Below are 26,977 nucleotides of genomic sequence, written 5' to 3' on the forward strand. Positions count from 1 at the left end.
TTTGTTTCTTGAGGTAGGCCTCAATTGCTATGAATTTCCCTCTTAGATTGCTTTTGCTGTGTCCCATAGATTTTATTATTGTGTTTCCATTTTCATTGCTCTCAAGATCCTCCTTCATCTGTTCACTTACTAATTCATTGTTTAGGAACATGTTGTTTAGCCTCCATGTATGTGTTTGTGATTTTTCTAGTTTTCTTCTTATAATTGATTTCTAGTTTCACACTATTGTGATCAGAGAAGATGCTTGATATGATTTCAGTCTTTTTAAATTTACTGAGACTTGTTTTATGGTCTATCATGTGGTCTATTTTGGAAAATGTTTCATGTACACTTGAAAAGAATGTATATTATGCTGTTTTGGGGTGGAATGTTCTGTAGGTGTCTATTAAGCTCATCTGATCCTTAATGTGTCTTTTAAGGATATGGTTTCTTTGTTGACTTCCTGTCTGAATGATCTATCCATTGATGTAAGTGAAGTGTAAAAGAACCCTACTATTATTGTATTAATGTTGATCTCTTTCTTTATGTCTGTTAATATTTGCTTTATGTGTTTAGGTGGTCCTATGTTGAGTACATAGATGTTTATAAGAATTATATCCTATGTTGGGTTGATCCTTTTATCATTTTGTAATGCCCTTTTTTTGTCTCTTGTTACAGACTTTGTTTTAAAATCTATTTTGTCTAAGTATTGCTAACCCAGCTTTGTTTAGTTTTTATTTACATGAAAATCTTTTGATCTGAAGTGAGTCGCTTATAGGCAGCATATGGGGTGCTGATTTTTTAAATAGTAAGCCACCCTATGTCATTTAAGCCATTTACATTTAAAATAATTATCTATAATAATAAAAGCATAATATGCTAATTAGACCAGATGTCCTTCCGGACGAAGCTGGGATGCGAGGGCCGAATCCCTTGCATGAATTTTATGCATCGGGCTTCTAGTTAGTTAATAATAAGACAGGTATGTAGTTACTGCCATTTTATTAATTGTGTTCTGGTTGGGGTTTTTTTGTGGTTCTTGGTTCCATTCTTCTTATGCTCTCTTGTATTTTTATAACTTTCTGTAGTTTATGCTTGTATTTCTTTCTCTTTATTTTTTGTACATCTATTTTAAGTTTTTTGGTTTATGGTTGGTATATGTGGTTATCAGATGGTTATGCTTATAGCAGTCTATTTTAAGTTCATGATTGCTTAGGTTCCAATGCATTCTAAAATCCCTACATATTTTACTCACTCCCACAGTATGTTTTTGTCATCATTTTTTTACCTCTTATATGTGTGTATCCCTTCATTTATTATTGTATTCATACATGATTTTACTATTTTTGTCTTTTAAGCTTCACATTACCTTTATAATTGGTTGATCCACTACTTTCACTGTTTGCCTTTTTCAGTGAGATTTTTATTTTCCTATGTTTTTTTTATTTTTTATTTTTAGTTTCGACCTTTTATTTTCTATTTGAAGTCCCTTTAACATTTCTTGTATGTAATGCTGATTTCCTTGTGATGTACTCCTTTATCTTTTTGCTTGTCTGGGAAACTACCTCTCCTTAAAGTCAAAATGGTAACCTTGTTGCATAGAGTGTTCTTGGTTATAGATTTTTCTCACTCATGAATTTGGACATATAATGACAATCCCTTCTGGCCTTCAAACTTTCTGTTGAAAATCAGCTGCCAATAGTCTTTTGGGAGCTCTCATGTATGTAACTAGCTGCTTTTCTCTTGCTACTTTTACAGTTCTCTCTTTGTTTTTAACACTGCATTTTAGTTATAATGTGTCTTGGTATGGGCCTCTTTGGTTCATCTTGTTTGGGACTCTCTGCACTTCCTGGATTTGTATGTCTATTTTCTTCACCAGGTTAGGGAATAGTCTCTGTTGCTTCAAATAAGTTCAATACCTTTCTCTCTTCTCCTTCTGGGACCCCCATGATGTGAGTGTTGGTAACTTTATATCTTTTAATATCCTTGGAGGTCCCTTTAATATCCTTATTTTTTCTTTTTACTATTTTTAATTGGGTGTGTACCCTACCTTTTCTTCTAGATTGCTGATTTGTTCTTCCACTTCATCTAATCTGCTTTTGATTCCCTCTACTGTATCTTTAAATTTAGTTATTGTATTTTTCATTTCTGATTTTTTTTTATTATTTGTCTCTGTTGAGTTTATCTCTTTTCTTGAATACTTTGAGCATCTTTATTACCAATGTTTTGAACTCTTTACCTAGTATATTGCTCATCTCCATTTGTTTTTTGTTTGTTTGTTTGTTTGTTTTTTTTTTTTGTGGCGTTTTGGCCTATTCTTTCATTTAGGACATGTCTCCTCATTTTGGCTGGTTCCGTGTAGTTATTTCTATGTATTAATTAAGTGTGCTACATCTCCCAGGCTTGAAAGAATCGTCTTACATAGAAGGTGTCCTCTGGGTCCCAGTAGTAGTACAATGCCCCTGGTCACCTGAGCCAGATGCCCAAGGTGTGTTTCCTGTGTTGTGTGTGCTCTCCTGTTACAGTTGGGCTCCACTGCTGCTGGCACATCTGTGGGTGGGGTTGACCCTCAGGCCAACTGTCTGTGAGGACTAGATATGATTACATTGGATAAGCTCTGGTGTGGAGGCCGACTCCAGGGAGTGGGAGTCACTTTAGAGGGCTCTAGTGCCATCCATGCAGTTGTCGGGTGTTTCCGTTGTGGAGCTGCTTGGGTGGGGCTCTGGTACAGGCTGAAGCCAGCTGCTGATTGTGTAGGGCCTGGAGTCTCTTACTGGGCTCTTGTGGGGGCCGAGGTCAGCTGCTGCTTTTCCTGAGTTTGGGGCTGTTTGGTAGGAGCTAGAGAGAACATGACCTGCAGTTGGTCGCTGCTTGTGCCAGGCTTGGAGTGGCTGGAGAGAAACTATGATGTGAGCTGAGCCTGGCTGTTACTTGTGCCAGGCGTAGGCATACTTGTTGGTAACTATAATGCACGTTGAGGTCAGCCACTGCATGTCTGAGGTTTGTGGGCCTTTGGGAGCATCTGACGTGCTTTCTGAGGCTGGCTGACACTTGTGTGGGGTTTGTAGACCTTTGGGAGTGTCTGCAGCAAGAACCGAGTCCAGGCACCACTCATGTGGAGGGTCTGAAGCCACTAGAAGAGGCTTTGACTGGGCAAGCAGGTGGAGTAGGGCAGTGTCTCAGGGAGACACCAGACCTGGGCAAATGGTGTGGGTTGGGCAAGTGGTGTTATGTTAATGGACATGAAAAATTTGGTGTGGGCCTTCCTAGGGCCTGGCGGGTGAGAAGAGAGCTCAATAAAAGAACAATCGTTCCTGCCGGCACTTCCATCTCCTGAGAGTTCTCCTGATTCTGTCCCTCCAGCCCTCACCTTAAAGTTAGTCAATTTAATTTTTTCTTCAACTGCTGCCCCTGCCCTAGAACTTGGAGAGAGTAACTAAGTGTGTGAACGCTTTAATAGCAGCATCTCAATCTCCTGCAGCCTTTTGTTTCTCTGGGATATAATCCCTGATGGTTTTCAAGGCCAGATATTATAGAACTCCTCTTCTTGACATAGAAAAACCCAGAATGAGGTTTGGACTTCTTGCTCCTTAGGTGGACTTACATAGCCAAGATATCCCTCCCATTTATTAATTGTCACACCACGGGTGTGGGATCTGTCTGGACCACATCTCTGCCCCTCCTGTCCATCTTGATGTGGCTTCTTTATATCCTTACTTATAGGAATTCTATTAAGTTAATCTTTGGGAGGTTCTTAGTGATGGTTGTTCTATAATTTAGCTGTAGCTTTGATATGGTTGTGAGAAGTGGTGAGTTCAGTTTAACATGTTAAGGGCCCAGCCTGTTTTGTCTTCCGGACGGAAAGTATAGTGTCAATCACTGATGACTGACTGGGCACTTAACGTGTTAACTTCTTTACCCTTTTTTTTTTTTTTTTTTTTGACTCTGAGTCTCTATTTATTCACATGTTATTGCTCTATGAAAGATAAGACTTTTGTTAAATGAAGTTTCCTAATACACCAGAATGTCAGTTTACTTATTTGAAGTACAAAAAAAAAAAAACACAAAACACTGCCAGGAAAACATATTGCATATTCAGGTCATTCTTTCACAATAAGAAAATGTATTTGGGAAGTCAGATTAAGATCAGATTTAGAATGATAATCATGACAAAGGTGACAGCATGCCTGAGGGCCTCAAGGCACATATTTGAGGTGCATGAGAGGATTCTTGTTGCCAGGTCAAGACTTCCTCATTTGGTTTTTTTTTTTGTCTAGCTCTTCTATTTTCTTGGGCCTGTTATAATAATTACAGTTACAATTTATCTAATGTCTCTTTCATAATATTTCAGAGATATCTTTTTTCTATTATTAAACAACAACAACAACAAATAAAAAAAAACTGTTCACAGCTGAAAGCATTCCTGAAAGAAAGGGTTTATTTAGCCAGAGTTAGCTAGAAAAGGACTGGGCCCTGGGGCATGAAGTCTAAACCACCAGTAGTAGGGCTAGATGGAGAAGACGTCCACCCCCCTAGAGCCAATTGATGGCTCTTATACATTACATTTTCAGGAAGAAAGATGTAAGTTGTTTTTGAAAGAATTTACCTGACAACAGATAAGGGGGAGTGTGGGAAAACTTGAAGCAGGGGAAGTTCTAGGATAGGTGCACAATCCGTAAAGGAGGGATATTTACTACTTTTCATTGGCTCTTGCAACAGTCCTGAAAGTTCATTGCATAAGTTGGATGAGGTAGTGTCTGGCTACTTCTTTTTAAATAGCCACCTGGAAGTTGATTCAAAGCTCCAATATATATTCAGGAATGTGAGTAGTATGTTAGTTGGCCCACAGCTACTAATTAGTTTATCATTCTTGCCTCTTTCTCTCACTCTCTGGCCCACTGTAATTTACTTTAGTACATCGCAGAATTTTTCTTTTGTCATTATTTAATGGATGCTTGAAAGATGCTTTCCCCTCATGGCAGCACATTTACAAATGACTTGTGAGGATACATTGCATCTATATATGAATGATTTTACATAGATTTTTTTTTGTTGTAGCTTCAATGAGTGGAGCAACACAATATTTGCACAATTTAAAAAATGAACAAGACATATTCTTTCCGTTTAGGAACTTTCAATCCAGTGGGATAGATAAGATACCAAAACAACTATAGTGAAAGTGATATAGATACAGATATAAAGAAAATGGGAAAGAAGAACATTTTTGGCTTCAGGGACAAGAGAAGGCTTGAGACGAGGTGTCAGTTAATTGCACCTTCAATTAGAAATGAGACTTTGATAACTCATGATAAGAAGAGGAAGCATTCCAGATAGAAGGAATCATGTGACTAATGATACAATGAGAATAATAAATAGACCAGCATAAGAATGGTTCCCAATTTTTTCAAGTATGAGTATTCATTAGTAGCATAAAATATAACTTTTTAATAGCTGCTGATTGAGAAAATATATTTATGCAAATAGTTTCTCAAACACTGCTCCAATAAGTAATGGCCTCCTAGGGGTTTCATCACTCAAGTATTAAAAACACCACTGAAAATAAATTTATATTGGAGAGAGTAGCAGAAAATAAATTAAGAGCCGTAAGTTATGGGCTGATCAAGCAGAGTCTTACAAGTCAGGGTAGGCTTTGGAAATTTATAATGATAAAAGCATAATATGCTATTAGACCAGACAGCCGAAACGACCTTCCTGACCTCATTCCGGACGTCCTTCCAAACGAAGCCATGGAAGCGGGGGCTGAGGCAGAGGCAGTTAGGGGTGATCAGGCAGGCAGGCAGAGTGGCTAGGGGCCATCAGGCAGGCAGGCAGAGTGGCTAGGGGCCATCAGGCAGGTATGCAGAGTGGTTAGGGATGATCAGGCACGCAGGCAGAGGCAGTTAGGGGTGATCGGGCAGGCAGGTGAGCAGTTAGGGCCATCAGGCAGGCAGAGGAGTTAGGGGTAATCAGGCAGGCAGGCAGGCAAGCGGTTAGGAGCCAGTGGTCCAGGATTGCAAGAAGGATGTCCAACTGCCGGTTTAGGCCTGTGGGATCGGAACTAAACGGGCAGTTGGACATCCCCCAAGGGGTCCCGAATTGAGAGAGGGTGCAGGCCGGGCTGAGGGACCCTCCCCCCACCCCCATGCACGAATTTTGTACATCGAGCCTCTAGTTAAATTAATAAGTACTCATTCCCAAATCAGTTTCACCTTTAAATATTCCTCATCCTGTATATCAGGGATGGGGAACATTGGCCTAAGGGCCATATAAGGCCTTCAAAATCATTTGGTCTGGCCCTGCCAAGGCATTAGGGGTGAGTTGATTAAATGTTTGACCAAACATAGCAGGCTAATTTTTAAGTTGATAGTTTTGTATGGCCCATGAATGATGTTAATGGCCCTTGGCAGAAAAAAAGTTCCCCACCCCTGCTATATCAATCTATTATAGCAGAGGTAATGTGACAGAGAGGTTTTAGGAAAATATTTCCTTTTTATAATTTTGTCTTGATTCTTTTTTTTTTATTTAGTGAAAAAAAATTTACTTAGGTCAATGATTTGTCATTTTTTAACATTGCATTTTTAAATAAATCTTCTTGGTCTCAGCCAGACTCCTTGCATTTGTCAGTAGCAGAAGACTGAATCACTTTCTGCCTTTGAAGCATGCCAAAATAGCTTTTGAGTCGGTGACAGCTGTTGCCTATGTAATAAAAGGATTTTTTTCTTTATAAATAAATCAAATTACTTTCCAAAAAAAGTGATGGGAAAGAAATGAGATTAACCTATTAAGAGTAAAGTTAGGCTTTAATAATACTTTCAAAAATGATTTTTCTAACATCTTCTTCCACTGGAATTATTTACCAAATCAAATAAATACTATCAGTCATTACCATGTTTCACATGCCACTGAGGCCACTGACAAAACCATTTCTTGCTTAAACTCTTCCTTTCCCATTCATTGCTTCACTCCCAGATAGGTAAGTTTCTCTCAATGTACATATTTTCTGTTTCCTTTGTAGATTTGTTCTTCTGCTCACGCCATAAATATGGCATTAGTTTCTCTATACTGTCTGAATGAACTCATTCATAGCCTGTCTTCAGCAACCATTATATTCTGATGACGCCTAAATACATAGTATCAACCCAGACCCTCTACTGAACTTATTGGACCATGCATTTCAACTGCTTGTTATACATTCCCACCTGGATGAACTTCCAAGTCAGCATAAACCTATTCCATAAAACTAAAACCATTTTCTATATCTTGGAATAGCATCTGGAATAGACTCTTGGGTATAGTCCTCTGCTCACTTTTCTCCATCACCTCCTGTCCAGTGAGTTATCAGATTCTGTTATCTCTACTTATTAAATATATGATTCATTATACGAGCTCCACTGCTACTGCCCTGACTTAGTGTAGGTGCTCATAATTTTTTCCTAGATTTCTGCTGTATCCTCCCTTTCCCCGACACAGCTTATTATAACAGTTTCACACTGTCCCCAAACAACCCTCTATTCTGCCTCCAAAATCATCTTTCTGAAACAATTATAATGAATTAAGTTATTCCCTTTTTTTCTCAGAATGAAGTCCAAAATTCTTTGCCTTATCATCCAAGGCCCTTCTGTGATCTGGCTCCTGAATTTGCAATGTTATCTCCCACTCTTCCTCTTTAAACCACTCTAAGATTCAGTTCCCACAATGCTCTTTGCTCAGTTTCCTGCTTTCTTTTGCCCATATTATTCTCCCTACCTGGAGGCCCTTCTCTTCTACATCTTCCACTGGCTGGTCCCTAATTTGCCTTCAGGCTTCTAGTCACCTGTTATTTCTCCTAGAATTTCCCTGGGCCTTCCCAGACTCAATCAAAGGCACCCTTGCTCTCCCTCATCACCCTTGCCTTTATCAATCACACCACTATTACTCCGAGTTATAATTATATTTCTCTTTTCTGTCTCACCAGTGTTAAAGACAAAAACAGCATCTTTCCAATCTTTATGCCTACTTTCAAGCATAATGCTTCATCCCAAATAGGTAAATGATAGAAATTTAAATTATGGCTTTGATATGAAAAGAACTATGCTGCCTTAGACCACTAAACATCAAGTCTTTGTTCTTATCTTAATAAGTCATCAAATATATATTAGTGCTTGTACTTATTGTGCTAAAGCTTTATTGTGCTCCTCAAAGTTCATACTTTGTGTCAGAAGCTGCTGAGGTATTCAATGCTATGCCTTTGTTGTAGATTTAATGTTTCAATACATGGCAGTTTCTACAGAAGCAAAACCTATATATTTTATGAGAACTCTTGAAGATAGGAGAACCTAGGAAGTCATACAGGCCATGTCTTTACTGTACTCTTTTAATTTTTTTAAGCAGTAAGGATTGCACAGTTTGTAACAGGGCTTTTGTCAAAATTATCAGGTCAAGAAATATAAAAAGAGAGGGTATTTTTCTTTACTTGTTAAACACAATTAGGGGCCATCCATCACTCTCTATGTGAAGGTATCCATTTTGATCAGCATCTCAAATGTACTAAGTTTACCTGATCATTATCATCAATGGGAATTTGATCTCAGTGTTCCCGTCTTTGTTACAGTATGAAGTAATGAATATTACAGTTAATTGGAGGAAAATTGCACTCTGGACCAGGCATGTTCAAGTCAATTTAACCTTGTACATTTATCACAGATAAGCTCCCTAAAAGACTGAATAAATAAAGCTATTTTCTGAGTTGGATTTAATTTTGTTAAACGGAAAGAGTATACTTTCTGCTATAAATATTGGTAATTTCATAAGTTAAGTTATTTCAGCAAGATTTGTTTTTTATATTATAAGTGTTTCATAATTTCTAGTCCTTAATAATCCCAGAATGCCAAACAAATTGTAAAAAAGGATAAAATAAATGCAAATATGTAAGTATAAGTCAAATCTGTTTTTTAAAGAACAAATGAAATAACTTATGTAATTTTATCATATTTTAAAAACTGCTCGGAAATTAACATAAGCCCTAGGATAAACAATATATAGCATAGTAAGTCAAATATTTAATTTTATATAATGCTTTCTATAGAAAGTTATAACATTGATTAATAAAGGTACAGGTAATAAAAATATATCAGGGAAGATAGTGATAAATGCTAATCTTTAATACATCTGATTAATTGAACCTAATTTGCTATGAGTGACATTTTTCATATATGTGAAATAATAATCTGTTACATATCTCTAATAACATATATGAAATATATTCTGGACACATATACTTGACAAATACATATTTGTTGGTATATAACATATATATGAAATGTATACATTTCTACCATTCACATGAAGATGGGACTGTGAAGTGTATGGAGAGACAATAACCTTTTCTGTCACTGATATTGAGATGATTAACAGAATCAGGAAATGTCTTTCGCCCTTGAGATTTAAGAAATTAAGCTTGCTTTGGTTTTATTTTTTAAATTGGTCACTTGTAGGTGTACTTCAGTGGATTCTAAGGGGGAATATATGATGTTATTAAATAGCTCGGTGGAAAGTGATTGATGTTCTAAGACATTAGTTTTCCTCAGTACCTATAATAAAAGATTTCCTCCACTCTCATTGTTTTAGCTACATTCAAATACATATAATTTCTAAATTTATATTTCTAGCTCAATATTTCTCCATTATTCTAATTTACATGTCCAACTACTATCTGGATATTCCAGAGTTCCCTCAAATATCCAAACTTACTATTTATTCTCTAGCCTATTTCTCCTTCTTTATTTTATCATATTAATGTTGTTACCATTATCCATTATTCAAGTAAAATACTGGAAAATCTATTTGCAACTTTCTCCTCTTACCTACATATAATCATTTGCAAAATTTCTTTGGTTTTACTTTTTAGATATTTCTTTGATGCACTCTGTCCTCTCTACTCCTACCAGTTTATGGTTATGTCTTAAAGAATTGAGCTTCCTCAACAAACTGATTATATTCTGCCTGGAAATTATCTCTTTTTCTTATAGTGCATTTTTCCTGATCTTTCAGTTGCCTGTTGTACTCCCTTAACCTTTTCTATCATTGCACTGTGAGCTTGTTTCTCCTACTGACTTATGAGATTCCTTTAAGGTCAAGGATTTTGTATTACCCACCGTTGTAACCCCAGCATTTTAATGACCAATACATAAATGGTTCTCAATAAATGAGTGTTACATGAGTGAGTGGTGAACAATTGATTCAATTAGTTAATTCCCAGAATGCTAAGTTACAGTGACTATTTTTAACACTTTCCAAAATTGCTGATTTTTAATGTACAATGTATTAAAATTGAAAATATTTTATTATTCTACTCACATTTATTTAAAAATTTCTATATATTTTTAACATTTTTAGCACAATTGATTTTGTGATCATTTTATTCTTTAATTTGTTTTGTAGGTTTTAGAAACTTACATATTGATGACCAGATAACTCTCATCCAGTATTCTTGGATGAGCTTAATGGTGTTTGGACTAGGGTGGAGATCCTATAAACATGTCAATGGAAAGATGCTGTATTTTGCACCTGATCTAATAATAAATGAGTAAGTAATAACTTGACTTTTGTAGTTCTTATTAACATAAGTATGTATGTAGGATAATTTGAAAATTACATTTCAATAGATAATCATACATTTACTGTGCTAAGTAATAGTTTTCTTGAAAGATTTCTCAGAATTACCTCATATCGATTGATATTATTGCATATCAATTATATCTTGACAATATTAATATAATTATATCATTTTATCTGTTAATTTGGTATTTGGAGAGTTATTCTTTTGTTTCAATGTATAGCAGTTTGAAATGCAATTTTTTAAACTTCAAGAATGCATGAAGAGATATACTTAAAGACAAAATTAAATGTTTATCAAATTAAAATTTCTTTGATGTTAATGAAGATAATGAAGTAAATTATAAATAATTTGCTTGAAAGTATTGATTTACCTTCAGAAGGTAGACATCTCTCATTAGAGGAAAAACAACACTGAGGATTTATTTTTTAAATTGAAAGATAAATATTCTAATTTGCTTGATTATATTTAAATTTCTGTAATTAATGTTCTACATATAACCTTTAAATAAGAATCTTTTCATGAAAATACTTATACTATTTTGCCGAAACCGGTTTGGCTCAGTGGATAGAGCGTCGGCCTGCAGACTGGAGGGTCCCAGGTTCGATTCCGGTCAAGGGCACGTACCTTGGTTGCGGGCACATCCCCAGTAGGGGGTGTGCAGGAGGCAGCTGATCGATGTTTCTCTCTCATCGATGTTTCTAACTCTCTATCCCTCTCTCTTCCTCTCTGTAAAAAATCAATAAAATATATATAAAAAATACTTATACTATTTTAATGGTCAATGTTGACTCAGAACTATATAACATTAACTTATATAAATCTTGACAGTTTATAGATAACCTTGTATATTGTAATCCGTTTTATATCCTATTATCTTTTGAAATTGGTAAGGAATTAATATCCTTTATTTTACAGCTCAGGAAACTGAGGCTCAGAAGAATTGCATAATATACCTAAGGATCTGAGTGTCGGTCTCAATTAATCTTCACTCTTCTGAGTCAAAATCTAGTTTTCATTATCCTTGCTAGCATCATGCGACTAATGTGAATATTATAAAACAGTACATGGTTGAGAAAATAGTTTTTAAAAATGTCCTCAACCTTCAGAATTTGTGTTTGACTTTGTCAGTTATTTAATTCTTCCTAATGTTCTTTTTTCTGTATCACCATACATTTCCCCTAGAATAGTTCACAGGGTAACTAGTGCATACTGAATGCTCTGAACTGCACACACTGAACTGTTCTATACTCTACTTTCTGTGATGTAAATCCATTCTCCTATTGGATCGCACACAAAAATTCGCGTGTTTGTTTTTTGTTTTTTTTCACAGAAAGAATCCATCAGTAAATAAATTATTTTCTGAGCATTCCTTAGTTCCACATTTTCGACTCTTACAACTTCTTGGTTTAGGTTTCTAAACTGTGATGATAAAAAAAAGAAATGTTAACCTTGGTCAATGTGTATTTACTATGATTTTCTAACTTTAAAATTCTTCAAAAATTCAGCATTGTGAAAAAATTTTGATGTTTAAAAATATTATTGAATTTTGTTATGAAAAGTCATTTTTAATAAATAAGATAATTACTAAATCTCATATTCTGTAATAAATTACATAAACTGGCTAAATACATGTGTGAATTTTTTTCCTGTTGCTTTTTTTTCTGGGTGTTGTGTATGATGGAAGACAGCGGATGAAGGAATTATCATTCTATTCATTATGCCTTACCATGTGGCAGATTCCACAGGAGTTTGTGAAGCTTCAAATTAGCCATGAAGAGTTCCTCTGTATGAAAGTATTGCTACTTCTTAATACAAGTGAGTATAAGTAACGTAATATAAAATGCTTACTTTTTAATTTTTTTATTCATTACAAGAGTTTCAAACAACTATATGATCGTATGATTACACAGGAGTTATGAATCTTCTATTGTAACTGCAAAGGAGAAACACCCATTCTACTGTCATAGACATTAATAAAGTTTCATCCTATTTCTCAGGTTTTACGTAACACATAATACTAAAATAACCTATCAATTCAACCAATTCCATTTTTTTATAAAACATTAAATGATTTTTTATGTTCACACATTTAGGTTATTATAAACTAATTAATATTGCATAGACACAAACTATGCTTCTCTCTACCCCACCCCACAAAGGATTTACTATATAAACTACTCAATTTTGTTTGGAATTATTCTCTATTAGGACAGGCTGAGAAAAGGTCTGGAGAGGAAACCTGGAAGTACCATATGTCATTTCCACCCACTTCCCATGGCCCACTTAACTGCGAGAGAGGCTGGGAAATGCACCTGAGCTATATATACTCAGAAGAAAAAGAAAATGGTATATTAGGAAGCATAGCTTTGGTCACCAGAAAGCAGGGGCACTTTATTTAATTCTTTGTGTGTGTGTGTACACAAAGAACAATGTACTTCTGTCTCAGTGGATCCTCAAGGGTTTGGGCAGGAAAATTTTTAAAGCCGCTTTTACCTTTTACCCTTGTCTGTGCTTTTTCTATGCACAGGTAAGCTCAACTTGAATGTCTGAATTGATCCTTCATTCATAGTTATCTGAAAGAGAACAACAGAAAGTTAAGGTCTTAGGTAGAAGGTGATCCAAAGCTCTTCTCAGCAGTATCTTTGCAGGAACTTCTTTCTAGTGCACAAATCTCAAATAGGAGTAACCTATCAAGAGTAAAGGCAGAAAAGCTAAACCCTTAAAAAGGAAGTTTTCCTCATGAAATCATTGCAAAGACAGGGACTGATTCAGGATCTAAGGACTTAAAGCCTTATTTTCCCCCCTTGAAAACTCATTGGAGCAAAGACCTTCAAGCCTAATTTGATAAAGTGCATAAAGTGGACTAAAGTCATTGATATGAGACTGGCCACAAGAGTCAAATGGTATAAATTTAATATTACAGCAGTTAACTTCTGCCCTTCTCGACAGAATGAATCAGTTCTGCCGGAGATGGTCTTATATTATCTCCCAAATTATTTTGAAATCTTAAATAAGGAATATCTTTTAAAAATAAATGCAGTGATCCCTGGCTGGAGTGGCTCAGTTGGTTGGGCATTGCACTGAAAGGTTGTTGGTTCAATTCCTGGTCAGGGCACATGCTTGGATTGCCGGCTCTATCCTTAGGAGGGGGGTGTGCATGTGTAGCAGGCAGCCAATCGCTCTTTCTCTCTCTCCTTCTACCTTCCTCTCTTTCTAAAAATCAATTAAAAAAAAACGTTTTTAAAAATGCAATAAGTAGCCGAAACCGGTTTGGCTCAGTGGATAGAGCGTCAGCCTGCGGGCTGAAGGGTCCCGGGTTCGATTCCGGTCAGGGGCATGTACCTTGGTTGCGGGCACATCCCCAGTGGGGGTTGTGCAGGAGGCGGCTGATCGATGTTTCTCTCTCATCAATGTTTCTGGCTCTCTATCCCTCTCCCTTCCTCTCTGTAAAAAATCAATAAAATATATTTTAAAAAAAAATGCAATAAGTAAGTTGGCGAAAGGAAAGTTCGATGATTGGATGCATAAGAATTTAAGCCTCCCATTTTCCATTATAAACTAAAATACAGATCTTCAAGAAAATATGGCAGGTTGAACACATACATTTTTCCATTGGTTCCTCTAAAACTACACTAAAATATTAGCAATGGAATCTTTAAAAAAAATGAAAAGAGAATGATAGAGGAATCAATAGCAATAAAATTTTGTAAGTTAACAAGCACAACCAATTTAGCATACCTAAGCCAGAAGTAAGAAAATTCAAGAAGTGCCTTTATTTGTATCACTGAACCTCTGGCATGTTGTTCAGTTGGTGACATTTATGAATTTTTGAAAGGAGAGTGAAGGTAGAGATAAAAACTGAGTTCTGTTAAAAGTCTGTTTTCAAATATCACCCAACCATGCCAATTGTTTCTCACCAACTCAGAGACTGTAAATTATTCCCTGAAGAGGATATAACAGAAGAAAACTGTATTGGCGAGCCACAGGTATTGTTGAGGGTGAGAGTTTCCATGTTGAAAACAGATTAAGATTATATGCCAAATATTGAGACAGCATACTTCTCCTACCTGTCTCCCAGAACCTTGCCTTCCAAATTTATATCCTCCAGATATGGAGAATGAAAATTTCTTCTCTGCAGAATCTGTTTAGCCAGAAAGAAAAAGAACTAAATAATAGCAAGGATTTCTCTTTGAAATAGCTCAGCCAGATTTCCCTGCAATAAAGTTCACAGTCAGTGAGCACTACCCATTCAAATATAACTATCAATCAGCTTTTTAGTTTTCTACTCTTGAATATAAATAAACAATGAGGGATACTTTTGACATCAAAGACAAAGACAGAACAGAAAAGAACTTGAAGGAAACAGAGACCATGGAGACAAAAACTTCAGAAAAATAGAAAAGTTAACCCCTCCTTAGAAAGATAAGAGAACATATTATACTCCATGAAATTAAGAATTGGATACTATGAAAAAAGAATGACATGAAAAGGAAAGAGCCCTTGAAAACTAAAATATTTATATGTATACTTAAAAGTAGGGCAAAATACTAAAATTTGTGGGAAATCAGAATCAAGAAGGAGATCTGACACCCAAATTGTTGGAGATCTAGCAACAGTAAGCAGTAAAATACAAAAGAAGAAATCAACCAGGGCATCTCAGACAAGTGGCAACAGGACCTATAGATTTAAGAAAAAAAATGTGGGTAAATTAACAATGGAAATGAGACACTTAGCCATAAGAACAGGAAGTTGTGCCTAGAATCTAGATATATGAATTAAAGATTTCAGAGGTAAATATCTGAATTACTAGTTAACAGATAATAAGAGCCATTTCCATTAAAATCATCAACAAAATAGGAGCATTTGTCATCACTATTATATTTACTATTCTGGAAGTTCTGAACAATGCACTGAATCATGAAGCAGAAATAAGAGCTACAACTACAGTCATGCACTACTTATAAGGACATTGGGTGATTTCATCATGTATGAAAAATAGAGTGCACTTCCCCAAACTGCACATCTAGGCTATATGGGATCTAGCCTACTGTAGGGGAGTAAAAATAATTTCCCCTCTACTCAGCTTGGTTCTTGACTGAGACATCCCTGTAATAAATGACAGGAGAAAAACAGAAGTGTAATAACTTGTATACCTCCTGAATATATGGAAGAAACCTAGGAAAACTTATTAATTTGCCAAAATAGCTGAAGCCACACCTTAAATTCCATCTTCAGTTGTAGACAAAAGAAGCTTATGGTGGAAGGGAGGCAGTTGTTGGAGGTTAACAGGAAAAGTAGAGTCAACAAGGTAAAGGTTGTTATGAAGATTTAAGTCATTGTCTTCTGCATTGATAAGAGTTTCTAGAGATAAAGTCATCCCCCTCTTCCTGATACAGAGCTGAAGACACCCTTTGGAGATGTCCCTTAGAAATGTAAATACCTTTTACAAAGAGTAACTTCTGGGTTTTCAGAGTTTCTCCCATGTCTGTTGTTTCTTAAAATTAACCAGCCTAAAATAATTCTTATACCAAATAGACATATTTGGGGTGACAGATTATTCCCCTATATCTCCTGGGCTACAAACCTGTACAGCATGTTACTGTGCTAAATACTACAGGTAATTGTAACACAATGTTAAGTATTTGTATAATGTATTGCATTACAACATCACTAGGTGATAGGAATTTCTCAGCTCTATTATAATCTTACTAGTGGCCTGGTGCACGAAATTCGTGCATGGGGGGGTGTCCCTCAGCCCGGCCTGCACCCTTTCCAATCTGGGACCCCTTGGGGGATGTCTGACTGCCTGCTTGCCTGATCACCCCTAACCACTCTGCCTGCCAGCCTGCTCCCCCAAACAACCCCCCCCCAACAGCCTGCTGGCCCCCAATTGCCCCCCCAGCCTGCTCGCCCCAACTGACCCCCCCCGCCAGCTTGCTCGCCTCCACCTGCCCCCCTGACAGCCTGCTTCCCCCCCCCCCCCCCCCTCGCCGCTGGCCTGCTCTCCCCTAACTGCCTCTGCCTCAGCCCTACCACCATGGCTTTGTCCAGAGGATGTCTGGAAGGTCTCCCAGTCTAATTAGTATATTACCCTTTTATTAGTATAGATGGGACCACCATTGTATATGCCCTCTGTTGTTGACAGAAACCTCATTATGTGGTACATGACTATACTGGAAAGAGGAAAATGAAGGTATTGTTTGAATATAGTATTGTTGCATACCAAGAAAACAAAAGGTAGAATTAGAATTAAAATTAGAATTTTAATTAGAAATAAAATTAGAATTAAAATATACATTTAAAAATATAAAAACAAAATATAATCAGGATATATGGGAAATATTCAAATAGCAATGGTTTTCTCCCATATTAACTGGAAAGAGTTAAAAACTTTACTGAGGCAATGCTAAAATGACAACAAAAAAGATAAATTATCCAGGAATAATCTTATTGAGAAATACTTGAGATTTATATGATATTGACATAAGAAACATCCAAATCTACAGACAACTGTACAAGAGTTTATTTGAGCCAAACTAATGACAATTGCCAGGAAGCAAATCTTAAATGCTCCAGAGAATAAGTTTGCAGTTTCTTTTGAATTAAGGAGGAAAGGTAAGGAAGATTGCAGGAAGGTGTGAGAAAGCAAGGCAGAGATTGGATTACAGTACAGTTATGATTATGTGCTGTCTTGAGGGTGGTTACATCTTCCAAGTGTCTGAAAAAGAGGATTAATTCTGGCATTTCAAAGGTGTGTTAAGGTTGTTGCCCAAGAACAATGGACAGGGCTGGCTTAAAAACCTTTCAACAAGGAAGTCATAGACTTGGACTTGACTACTCACTATGACCTGCCCAGTTAAGAATTTATGATCAGATCACCCTGTAAGGTTCTTCTGTTAGATTTATTACAGCACTCCTTCTTCATCCATAGAACACAAGACTTCACAGAGAAATCCAAGTATTTGTTAAAAGGAAAGAAAGAAAAAGACAACATGCTGTTGTAAACTTAATCAAACCAAGTATTTCAGACAAAACTGTAGAATACCGTCAGGTGCTCTTTTAAGCAAATTCTAATTTAAATACAATTGATGCACCTCTAAAATGGGTAAGCTGAAATGTTGTTTATCTTACCTACTTGTTCTTATATTCTTCCAAGAACCAGAAGGTTATATGTCCTAAAAGTATTGGTAACACTATTTCTTATTTAATATGTTATGTATAGAGTTACATATAAAAATAAATCATCACACAATCCCAAAATTTGTTTTATAAACAACTTGTGTCATCATTTTAAACATAATTGACACTTGTAATTGTCTTTCTACAGTTCCTCTAGAAGGGCTAAGAAGTCAAAACCAGTTTGAAGAAATGAGAGCAAGCTACATTAGAGAGCTCATCAAAGCAATTGGTTTGAGGCAAAAAGGAGTAGTCTCTAGTTCACAACGTTTCTACCAACTTACAAAGTTTCTTGATAACTTGCATGATGTAAGTATTTCATTTTCTAGAATTTCAATGAATATTTTCTGAATTTCTATAACTTTTTAAATATAAAAATCTAAATTTCACTTCATATGGTTTCCTTAAATTTATAGTTGTACTTATATTTTAAAACAGTATTTGCATCATATTGCTCAGAATTTATATTTTGCTTTGTTCATTTTTTATATAGATCACCTAAATATACTCTTACTAGTATTTCTATAATTTGAGGGTAATCTAATAGTTGATAGGAATTGTGATACATTTTCCTGAATATGTTCTAAAATATTTTTGCCTTCAGTTGGACAAAATTTATAGGAAAAGCAAAAGTATGGATGTGGAAAATAACACTCTCAAAGCATTTTTGATGGAATTTTAAGTTAATAACAATTGAGGAGGAAAAAAATGTTCCTCTACCCTTCAGGATTCTTTTGGCTGGTCCAATCATTAAATATACAAGAGACAATAACCCAATTTAATAACATATATACATATGAGAACCCCACATGCATGAGAAAGTCAGAGATACCACACACAGTAGAGGTTCAGGGAGAGGAAGTTAAAATGCAGTGTAGATGGCAATCTGGGTCAAGGATGAGGTGAGGTGTCTGGAGCTTTAGGGAAGAGGAAGGTAATTGAAGAACAATCAGAATAGCAGAGGTTCAGTAATTAGTAGTTTTGCTGCCATATACATAGGCCAAAAAAAGTTACAATTTATTATTATGGGCAAAACCACAAATTTAAATTCTTCTATGTAGTTAAGGGTATACAGAAGTTTCACCTGAGCCTGCAAGGTCTCGGTTGCCTTTAGCTCAAAATAATCCACATGCCATGGAGGCACATCTTGGGTGACTCAATCTGAATCCCCACCACATGATAGTGATGAACAATCTGGACGTGTATAGCAAAATTTTAAATTTGCATGCTTATCAAAATTCCACTCTTTAGGATTTATCTTAAATAAGTTATTAGACAAATATTTAAGATATCTATGCAAGGAAGTTCACTGTAGCATTGTTTATGCAAGCCAAAGAAAACCTGGAGATTCCCAACACTAGGACTAGATTGCTAAAGCAAGACTTATGTGGTTAGTGGAGACATAGTAAATACAAACTTTTCTTGGTGTTATGTTCAGAAACCACACTGAATGACAGTCAAGGCATAAAAGAAGCTATCCCTTCACCAGGTCATATCTGAGACTTTACTCTTCAATATAATCAGACAGCTAAGGATTATTAGCCATTTAGGTAAAGCCTCTAAAATAAAGGGCATAAAGCAATATAAACAACAGCAATAAAAAAGTAACTTAAAGGAAAAAGCACTAGTGCAGAGAACATTAGAAAGCGTTAAAAAAAATTAAGATATTCAGAGAAATAAGAATGGTATTGTGTACAAGAAACAAGAATTTAAAAAGAAAACATCTTAAAAGGATTATCGTGTAAGAGAATACTTTTGGATAATTATAGAAACCAGAAATTAAAAATGTAATAAAGGGGCTGAAATAGAAATCTCAGAAACTCCCAGAAAAAAAAAAAAAAAAGATGTGAAAAATTACAGAGATGAGATAGTAAATTTAGGGGATTAATCCAAGGAGTTCCAGTCTCCAATTAATAGGAAATTCCAGAAAAAAAAATAATAGAGAAAATCAAGAAGAAGAAATTATGTAGGAAATCATAAAGGAAAAGTTGCTGAAACTTAAGGATATTAGTTATCTGAATGTAAGAGTCCATTGTACAGGCACAGCACATTTTTATATAATTTCAGCCTACCAGGAATAAAAAGAATATCCTAAAATATACCAATGAGAAAATAAGCAAGTCACATATCAATGTTCAGGATTTAGAAAGATGTTGTACTTCTCAACAGCAGTACTAGAATCCAGAAAACAATGACGCAAAGCCTTCAGAATTTTAAAGGAAAGGAAAATCTTCAAAGAATCTTATATTCAGCCAATCTATCAAACAAGTAGGATAGCACCATAAAAGTGTTTTCAGACATTCAAGGTGTCATAGAGCTTACCTCAAATACAATCTTTCTCAGGGATATCTATAAGATATCTTACAACAAAACACTGAGGGTAACCCACAGAATTAGAACATTCAGTTCAAGAGAGATGCAAATGGATACACCAGTACGCAAACGGTGCTAAGCAATCGTTAGTCTAGATTGGAGAAGTAATACATATGTGAAAGGAAATGTAATATAGAAGGAAACAATAAAAATCTTTATAATATAAACTAGAGGCCTGGTGCACAAAATTCGTGCATGGGGGGGGAGGGTGTCCCTCAACCCAGCCTGCACCCTCTCGAATCTGGGACCCCTTGAGGGATGCCCAACTGCCCTAAGTGGGCAGTGGGAAATCCCTCTCACAATCCAGGACTGCTGGAACCCAACTGCACACCTGCCTGCCTGCCTGCCTGATTGCCCCTAACCGCTTCTGCCTGTCAACCTGATCACCCCCTAACCCAGGGGTGGGCAAACTTTTTGACTCGAGGGCCACAATGGGTTCTTAAACTGGACCGGAGGGCCGGAACAAAAGCATGGATGGAGTGTTTGTGTGAACTAATATAAATTCAAAGTAAAGGAGCGGAGGGGAGAGCAAGAGAACTGGATAGAACAGCCGGATCCGGCCCGTGGGCCATAGTTTGCCCACGGCTGCCCTAACCACTCTCCTGCCAGCCTGATCAACACCTAAGTGCTTCCCTGCCAGACCAATTGCCCCTAATTGCCCTCCCCTGCAGGCCTGGTCACCCCTAACTGCCCTCCCCTGCCAGTCTGGTTGCCCCTAACTGTCCTCCCCTGCAGGCCTGGTCGTCCCAAACAGCCCTCCCCTGCTGGCCCAGTAAACCCTAACTGCCCTCCCTTGCCAGCCTGGTGGCCCCTAACTGCCCTCCCCTGTCAGTCTGGTTGCCCCCAATTGCCCTCCCCAGCAGGCCTGGTTGCCCGCAACTGCCCTCCCCTACAGGCCTGGTCACCCCCAACTGCCCTCCCCTGCTGGCCTGATCGCCCACAACTGCCCTCTCCTGCTGGCCATCTTGTGGTGGCCATCTTGTGTCTACTTGGGGGCGGCCATCTTTGACCACATGGGGGCAGCCATCTTGTGTGTTGGAGTGATGGTCAATTTGCATATTACTCTTTTATTAGATAGGATGTTGGATATTGATTTAACCAAAAACTGTGATAGCAATTAAGAGAATTGAGTGTAAAGAAAGTAAGGAGGGAGATATGTAGTATAAGAACTAAAATCATCATTTTCATACTAGAAACTCAACCAAATTTGGAAAACAAAATTTATTAGAAATACAGAGATAAATTTTGAAAGCATAGACTAAAAAAGTTGAAAGTGATTGTATGTAGGGAGCTGGACTATGGATGGGAAGAAGAACTTCAGGAAACTGCTGGGTTTTATTGTTGCTATTTTTTGTTGTTTATTTATTTTGCTTTTTGTTTTGTTTTTGTTTTGCTTTTTACTGTCTTATTGATAAATAATTGATATAAATCACTATATATAAGTTTAAGGTATACAGCATCATGATTTGATTTACTTATATTGTGTAATGATTACCACAATAGATTTATAGGTTTAGTTAACACCTACCAAATATATATAGATGATGATGATATGTAATATATCATATATATAATAAAAGAGAAAAAAAGCATTTCTCCTTGTGATAAGAACTCTTAGTTTCTACTTACTATCTTAACTTTCCTGTATATCATACAGCACTGTTAACTATAGTCATCATGTTGTATATAACACCCCTAGTATTTATCTTGTAACTGAAAGTTTGTACCTTTTTACCACCTTCCTCCTCTTCTGCCCACCATTTTCCCACTCTGATAACCAGAAATCTGATCTTTTTTCTATGAGTTTGGTAGGTTCCTTTTTTATTTATTAGACTAGTGGCCCGGTGTGCGAAATTTGTGCACGGGGGCGGGGATGTCCCTCAGCCTGGCCTGCACCCTCTTCAATCTGGGACCCCTCGAAGGATGTCCTACTGCCGGTTTACAGGGATCAGGCCTAAACCGGCACTCGGACATCCCTCTCACAATCTGGGACTGTTGGCTCCTAACCACTCACCTGCCTGCCTGCCTGCCTGATTGCCCCTAACCACTCTGCCTGCCAGCCTGCTCACCCCCCAACTGCCCTCCCCTCACCCCCAAATGGCCCTCAGCCCCTTACCCAGGTTGGCAATGCCCCTATGGAGTAAAAGTCCCTGCTGGGGGGCCTGGCCAGCCTGAAAACAGCCATAAGCCCCTCACCCATCCTGGCCTGATCACCCACAACTGCCCTCCCCTCTTGGCCTCTAACTGCCTCTACCTCGGCCCCGCCACCATGGTTTTGTCCAGAAGAATGTCCGGAAGGTCTACTGGAAGGTCTCCCAATCTAATTAGCATATTACCCTTTTATTAGTATTGATAGAGGCCTGGTGCATGGGTGGGGCCAGCTGGTTTGCCCTGAAGGGTGTCCTAGATCAGGGTGGGGGTTCCCTTGGGGCATGGGGCGGCCTGGGCGAGGGGCCTGTGGTGGTTTGCAGGCCATCCATCCAACATGGGGTGAGGGTCCCTGCTGGGGGGGGGGGTGGCATGGCCAGCCTGGGTGAGGGGCTTATGGCTGTTTTCAGGCTGGCCAGGCCCCCCAGCAGGGACTTTTACTCCATAGGGGCATTGCCAACCTGGGTAAGGGGCTGAGGGCCATTTTCAGGCTGGCTACAGCTCCTTCAGGGTGGGGGGTCCCCTTGGGGGGCCTGGCCAGCCTGGGTAAGGGGCTGAGGGCCGTTTTCAGGCTTGCCATGCTCCCCGGCGACCCAGGCCCCCAGCCACTCCTTGAGCAGAGGCCAGGGCAGGCAGGAAGCTTGGCTTCCTCCGTCACCAGTGGCAACCCAACCTCCTGCTCGTTCCAGATCTGTGACCACCGCCATCTTTGTTGGGTTAATTTGCATACTCACTCCTGATTGGCTGGTGGGCATAGCAGAGGGATGGTCAATTTGATGTGTCTCTTTTATTAGTGTAGATTAGTGTAGATTCCACATATAAGTGAGGTCATACAGTCTTTGTTTGACTTATTTCACTTGGCATAGCGCCTTTATGGTCCATCCACATTGTTGCAAATGGTAGATTTCTTAATTTTTTTTATGGCTGAATAATATTTCATTGTGTATATATTTTATATACACATGCCATATTCTTTATTCATTAATCCATTGATGAACATGTCGGTTATTTCCATGTCTTATGTATTATAAATAATGCTGCTATGAATATGGGGGTGCAGATACCTTTTTTAGAGTTTTTGTTTCCTTTGGATATATTCCCAGAAGTGAATATATCTGGATCACATGGTAGTTCTACTTCTAATTTTTTGAGGAACCTTCATACTGCTTTCCATTGAGGCTGTACCAATTTACAATTCCACCAACAGTGTTCAAGGGTTCTTTTTTCTCTACCTCCATGCCAGCACTTGTTACCTCTTATCTTTTTACTCAGGGCCATTCTAACAGGCATAAGGTGATATCTCATTGTGGTTCTCATTTGCATTTCCCTAATGATGTCTTTTCATGTACCTGTTGGCCATTCGTATATATCTTTTTTGTAAAAATGTCTATTCAGGTCTTTTGCCATTTTTTAATTGGATAATTTGGGTTGAGTTTTTGTTTGTTTGTTTGTTTTGTTTGTTTTATAGGGTTTTTTTGCTATTGAGTTATAGGAGTTCTCCAGGCGTCCTCAAACTACGGCCTGCGGGCCACATGCAGCCCGCTGAGGACATTTATCCAGCCCGCCGGGTGCCGCTGCCTGTCCTGCTTAGCAGCCAACTCATCCCAGGCCCGCAGTGCGCATAGAAATTTATTCATAGTTTTTTTTTAAACTATAGTCCGGCCCTCCAACGGTCTGAGGGATAGTGAACTGGCCCCCTGTTTAAAAAGTTTGAGGACCCCTGCTATATTTCAAATAATAACCTCTTGCCAGTTATATGGTTTGCAAATATTTTTTCCCATACCTTCGGTTGTGTTTTCACTTTGTTGATAGTTTCTTTTGCTGTGCAGAGGCTTTTTAGTCTGATGTAGTCCCACTTTTTGTTGTTGTTGTTGCTTGTGTTTTAGGTGTGATTTCCAAAGAATCATTACCAAGACTCATGTCAAGGAGGTTTTTTTCTCTATTTTCTACTAGGAGTTTAATGCTTTCAGGTCCTACATTTATTTATTTTTTAAATATATTTTTTATTGTTTTTAGAGAAGAAGGGAGAGGGAGAAAGAGAAAAGCATCAATGATGAGAGAGAATCATTGATCAGCTGCCTCCTGCACGCACCCTACTGGGGATTGAGCCCCAAACCCAGTCATGTGCCTGACTGGGAATCAAACCATTACCTCCTGGTTCATAAGTCAATGCTCAACCACTGAGCTATGCCAGTTGGGCGGTCCTACATGTAAATCTTTAATTAATTTCAAGTTAATTTCTGTGAGTGGTGTAAGATGAGTCAAGCTTCATTAAGTATTCTTGGCTCCCTTGTCAAATGTTAGTTGAGCCCCAGCCAGGTGGCTCAGTAGATTGTAGCATTGTACATACAAAAATAAGGTTGTAGGTTCAGTCCCCAGTCAGGGCACATATCTATGTTGTGGGTTCCATACCTCGTCAGGGCATGTATGAGAAGCAACCAATCAATGTTTCTCTCTCACATCAATGTTTCTCTCTCTCTCCCTCTCTCCCTTCCTCTCTTCCATTTTCTCTAAAATTAATAAACATATCCTCAAGTGAGGATTTTAAAAAATTTAGTTGATTATACATACTCTGATTTATTTCTGGGCTCTTGATTTTGTTCCATTGGTTTATTTGTCTGTTTTTATCACTATAACTTTATTGTATAGCTTGAAGTCAGGAAGTGTAAGTCTCCTGCTTTGTTCTTCTTTCTCAGGATTTCTTTGGCTATTTGAGGTCTTGTGGTCTATTTAAGTTGCTCTTTCTATCTGCTCCGGGACAAGGCACAGGACACGTCTGCCTATTCGGCTGCCATTTTTCCCTCCACCTACTTTCATTTTTTTTTAAATCTTATTTTACTATTATAACATTACACAGTGTGTGATATTTTATATATTCTAGAGAGTGGAGCTAGTTATTTTCATTTTGGTAAGAAGAAAACATCTTGGCGAGTATTTATATTGTTAGAAAAATAAGTTGCCATGCTTGAATAGTATATGAATTTAGCACTTTTCTTACATATTTTTTTCCCATTTGTTAAACCAACAGCTTGTTAAACAACTTCATCTGTACTGCTTGAATACATTTATCCAGTCCCGGGCACTGAGTGTTGAATTTCCAGAAATGATGTCTGAAGTTATTGCTGCACAATTACCCAAAATCTTGGCAGGGATGGTGAAACATCTTCTCTTTCATAAAAAGTGAATTCCATTTTTACCTTTAAAAATTAAATTTTGTGGTACGTCTGTTTTTGTTTGGGTCAGGATTATGAGGTCTCAAGTTCTTAAAATGTTCTTCTCAAAGCCTTACATTCATATCATATCATTCTGTATAAATTCCAGAGAAAATTGTGAGATTTTAACTGTTTTCATTTATACGGTGTAATCAGAATTTTAAGTGTTTTGTGTACCCATATTTTCTTTAAGAGTTTACAAGATTTAAAAAGTACTAAAATTGATGGTTAAGATAAACTTAATCTTATCCATATTATTTCATATCTGCTTTAGAGAGAAAAAAATCTTACATGTTACTAAAAAGCTATTATATATATTCCTTCTAGGCAGATCCCTTTGTCTCCTTGATTATTTTTTTTTAAATGGACCTTTAAAATGGTATGCAAAAATTTTGTCTACATGAGTGTATATACATTTTTGTTAGAAGGAAATTTATAACCTTTAACAGATTTTCAAGAGTTTTTAAATGCAGAAAATACATAGAGAAAAGGAGTTTAAATTTTTGAAATAGATTGATGTTCCTCAAACTAGGAAAAGTAGCTCATATATAAGACTGTTTCCCAGTCTAGGGACATAAATCTCTAAAGAAGTTATTAAGTAGAGCCATAGTATTATGACAATAGTATTGTGGGGTTTATAGTTTTTTTACTTACTTTTGGGAATTGTCCTCTAGTAAGATATTATGAATCGAAATGGGAAGTCAGAAGAGTTGATGGCCTAATTCCACTCTTTACTTGAGAGCATGTATAAAGTCGCTTTACTGATTCTCAGTTTCCTCACCTTTAACCCTGGTGTAATAATATCTTTATTGCAAAATGTTCCTTTTGATCAGAGCTTCTTATTAACATCTTCTCTAATCCAAGAAGCCAAAAATGGAGGGAGGGAGGGAGGGAAAGAGGAAGGGAGGTAGGGAAGGGATAAAAAGAGAGAAGTATTATTTTCTTACTCTACTCCAGGGGTCCTCAAACTTTTTAAACAGGGGGCCAGTTCACTGTCCCTCAGACCGTTGGAGGGCCAGAGTATAGCTTAAAAAAAAAAAAAAACTATGAACAAATTCCTATGCGCACTGCGGGCCCGGGACGAGTCGGCTGCTAAGCAGGACAGGCAGCGGCACCCGGCAGGCTGGATAAATGTCCTTGGCGGGCCGCATGTGGCCCGCGGGCCATAGTTTGAGGACGTCTGCTAGTCTACTCAGTGAAGCATAATAGACTAATCACATGTTGAAACTTTTTGAGTGCCTTTGATCTAATTCTAAGAGAGATACTTCAGGGAATACTAGATACTGTCTTAAAGTAATGCAACCAATTATTATAACTAGAAAACACAATTTTTATTGTCACATGAATGGAAAATATTCTTTTAGATGAGTTCTTTCCTGAGGTGAGTCACTGGACATCTATTTTTTTCAGAGGAGATATATATATGTATATGTGTGTGTGTATATATACATACACACATATATATATATATATATATATATATATATATATA

The 26,977-nt window shown here is 37.3% G+C and overlaps 1 protein-coding gene across 1 annotated transcript in view; it reads left to right on the forward strand.

Moving 5' to 3' along the window:
- PGR (progesterone receptor) overlaps window positions 1-25,785 on the forward strand; it is a gene marked incomplete at its 5' end in the record, with an annotated part of 83,363 nt that extends 57,578 nt beyond the window's left edge. The window contains 4 exons of the mRNA XM_080642331.1: window positions 10,399-10,543; window positions 12,261-12,391; window positions 17,904-18,061; window positions 25,302-25,785. Coding sequence (XP_080498457.1) covers window positions 10,399-10,543; window positions 12,261-12,391; window positions 17,904-18,061; window positions 25,302-25,457 — 590 coding nt within the window. The 3' untranslated portion in view covers window positions 25,458-25,785. The remainder of the gene's footprint in view (window positions 1-10,398; window positions 10,544-12,260; window positions 12,392-17,903; window positions 18,062-25,301) is intronic.
- Window positions 25,786-26,977: the final 1,192 nt, after the last annotated feature.

Source organism: Plecotus auritus, assembly GCF_963455305.1.
Source record: "Plecotus auritus genome assembly, chromosome: 9".
NCBI classification, from domain to species: Eukaryota; Metazoa; Chordata; class Mammalia; order Chiroptera; family Vespertilionidae; genus Plecotus; species Plecotus auritus.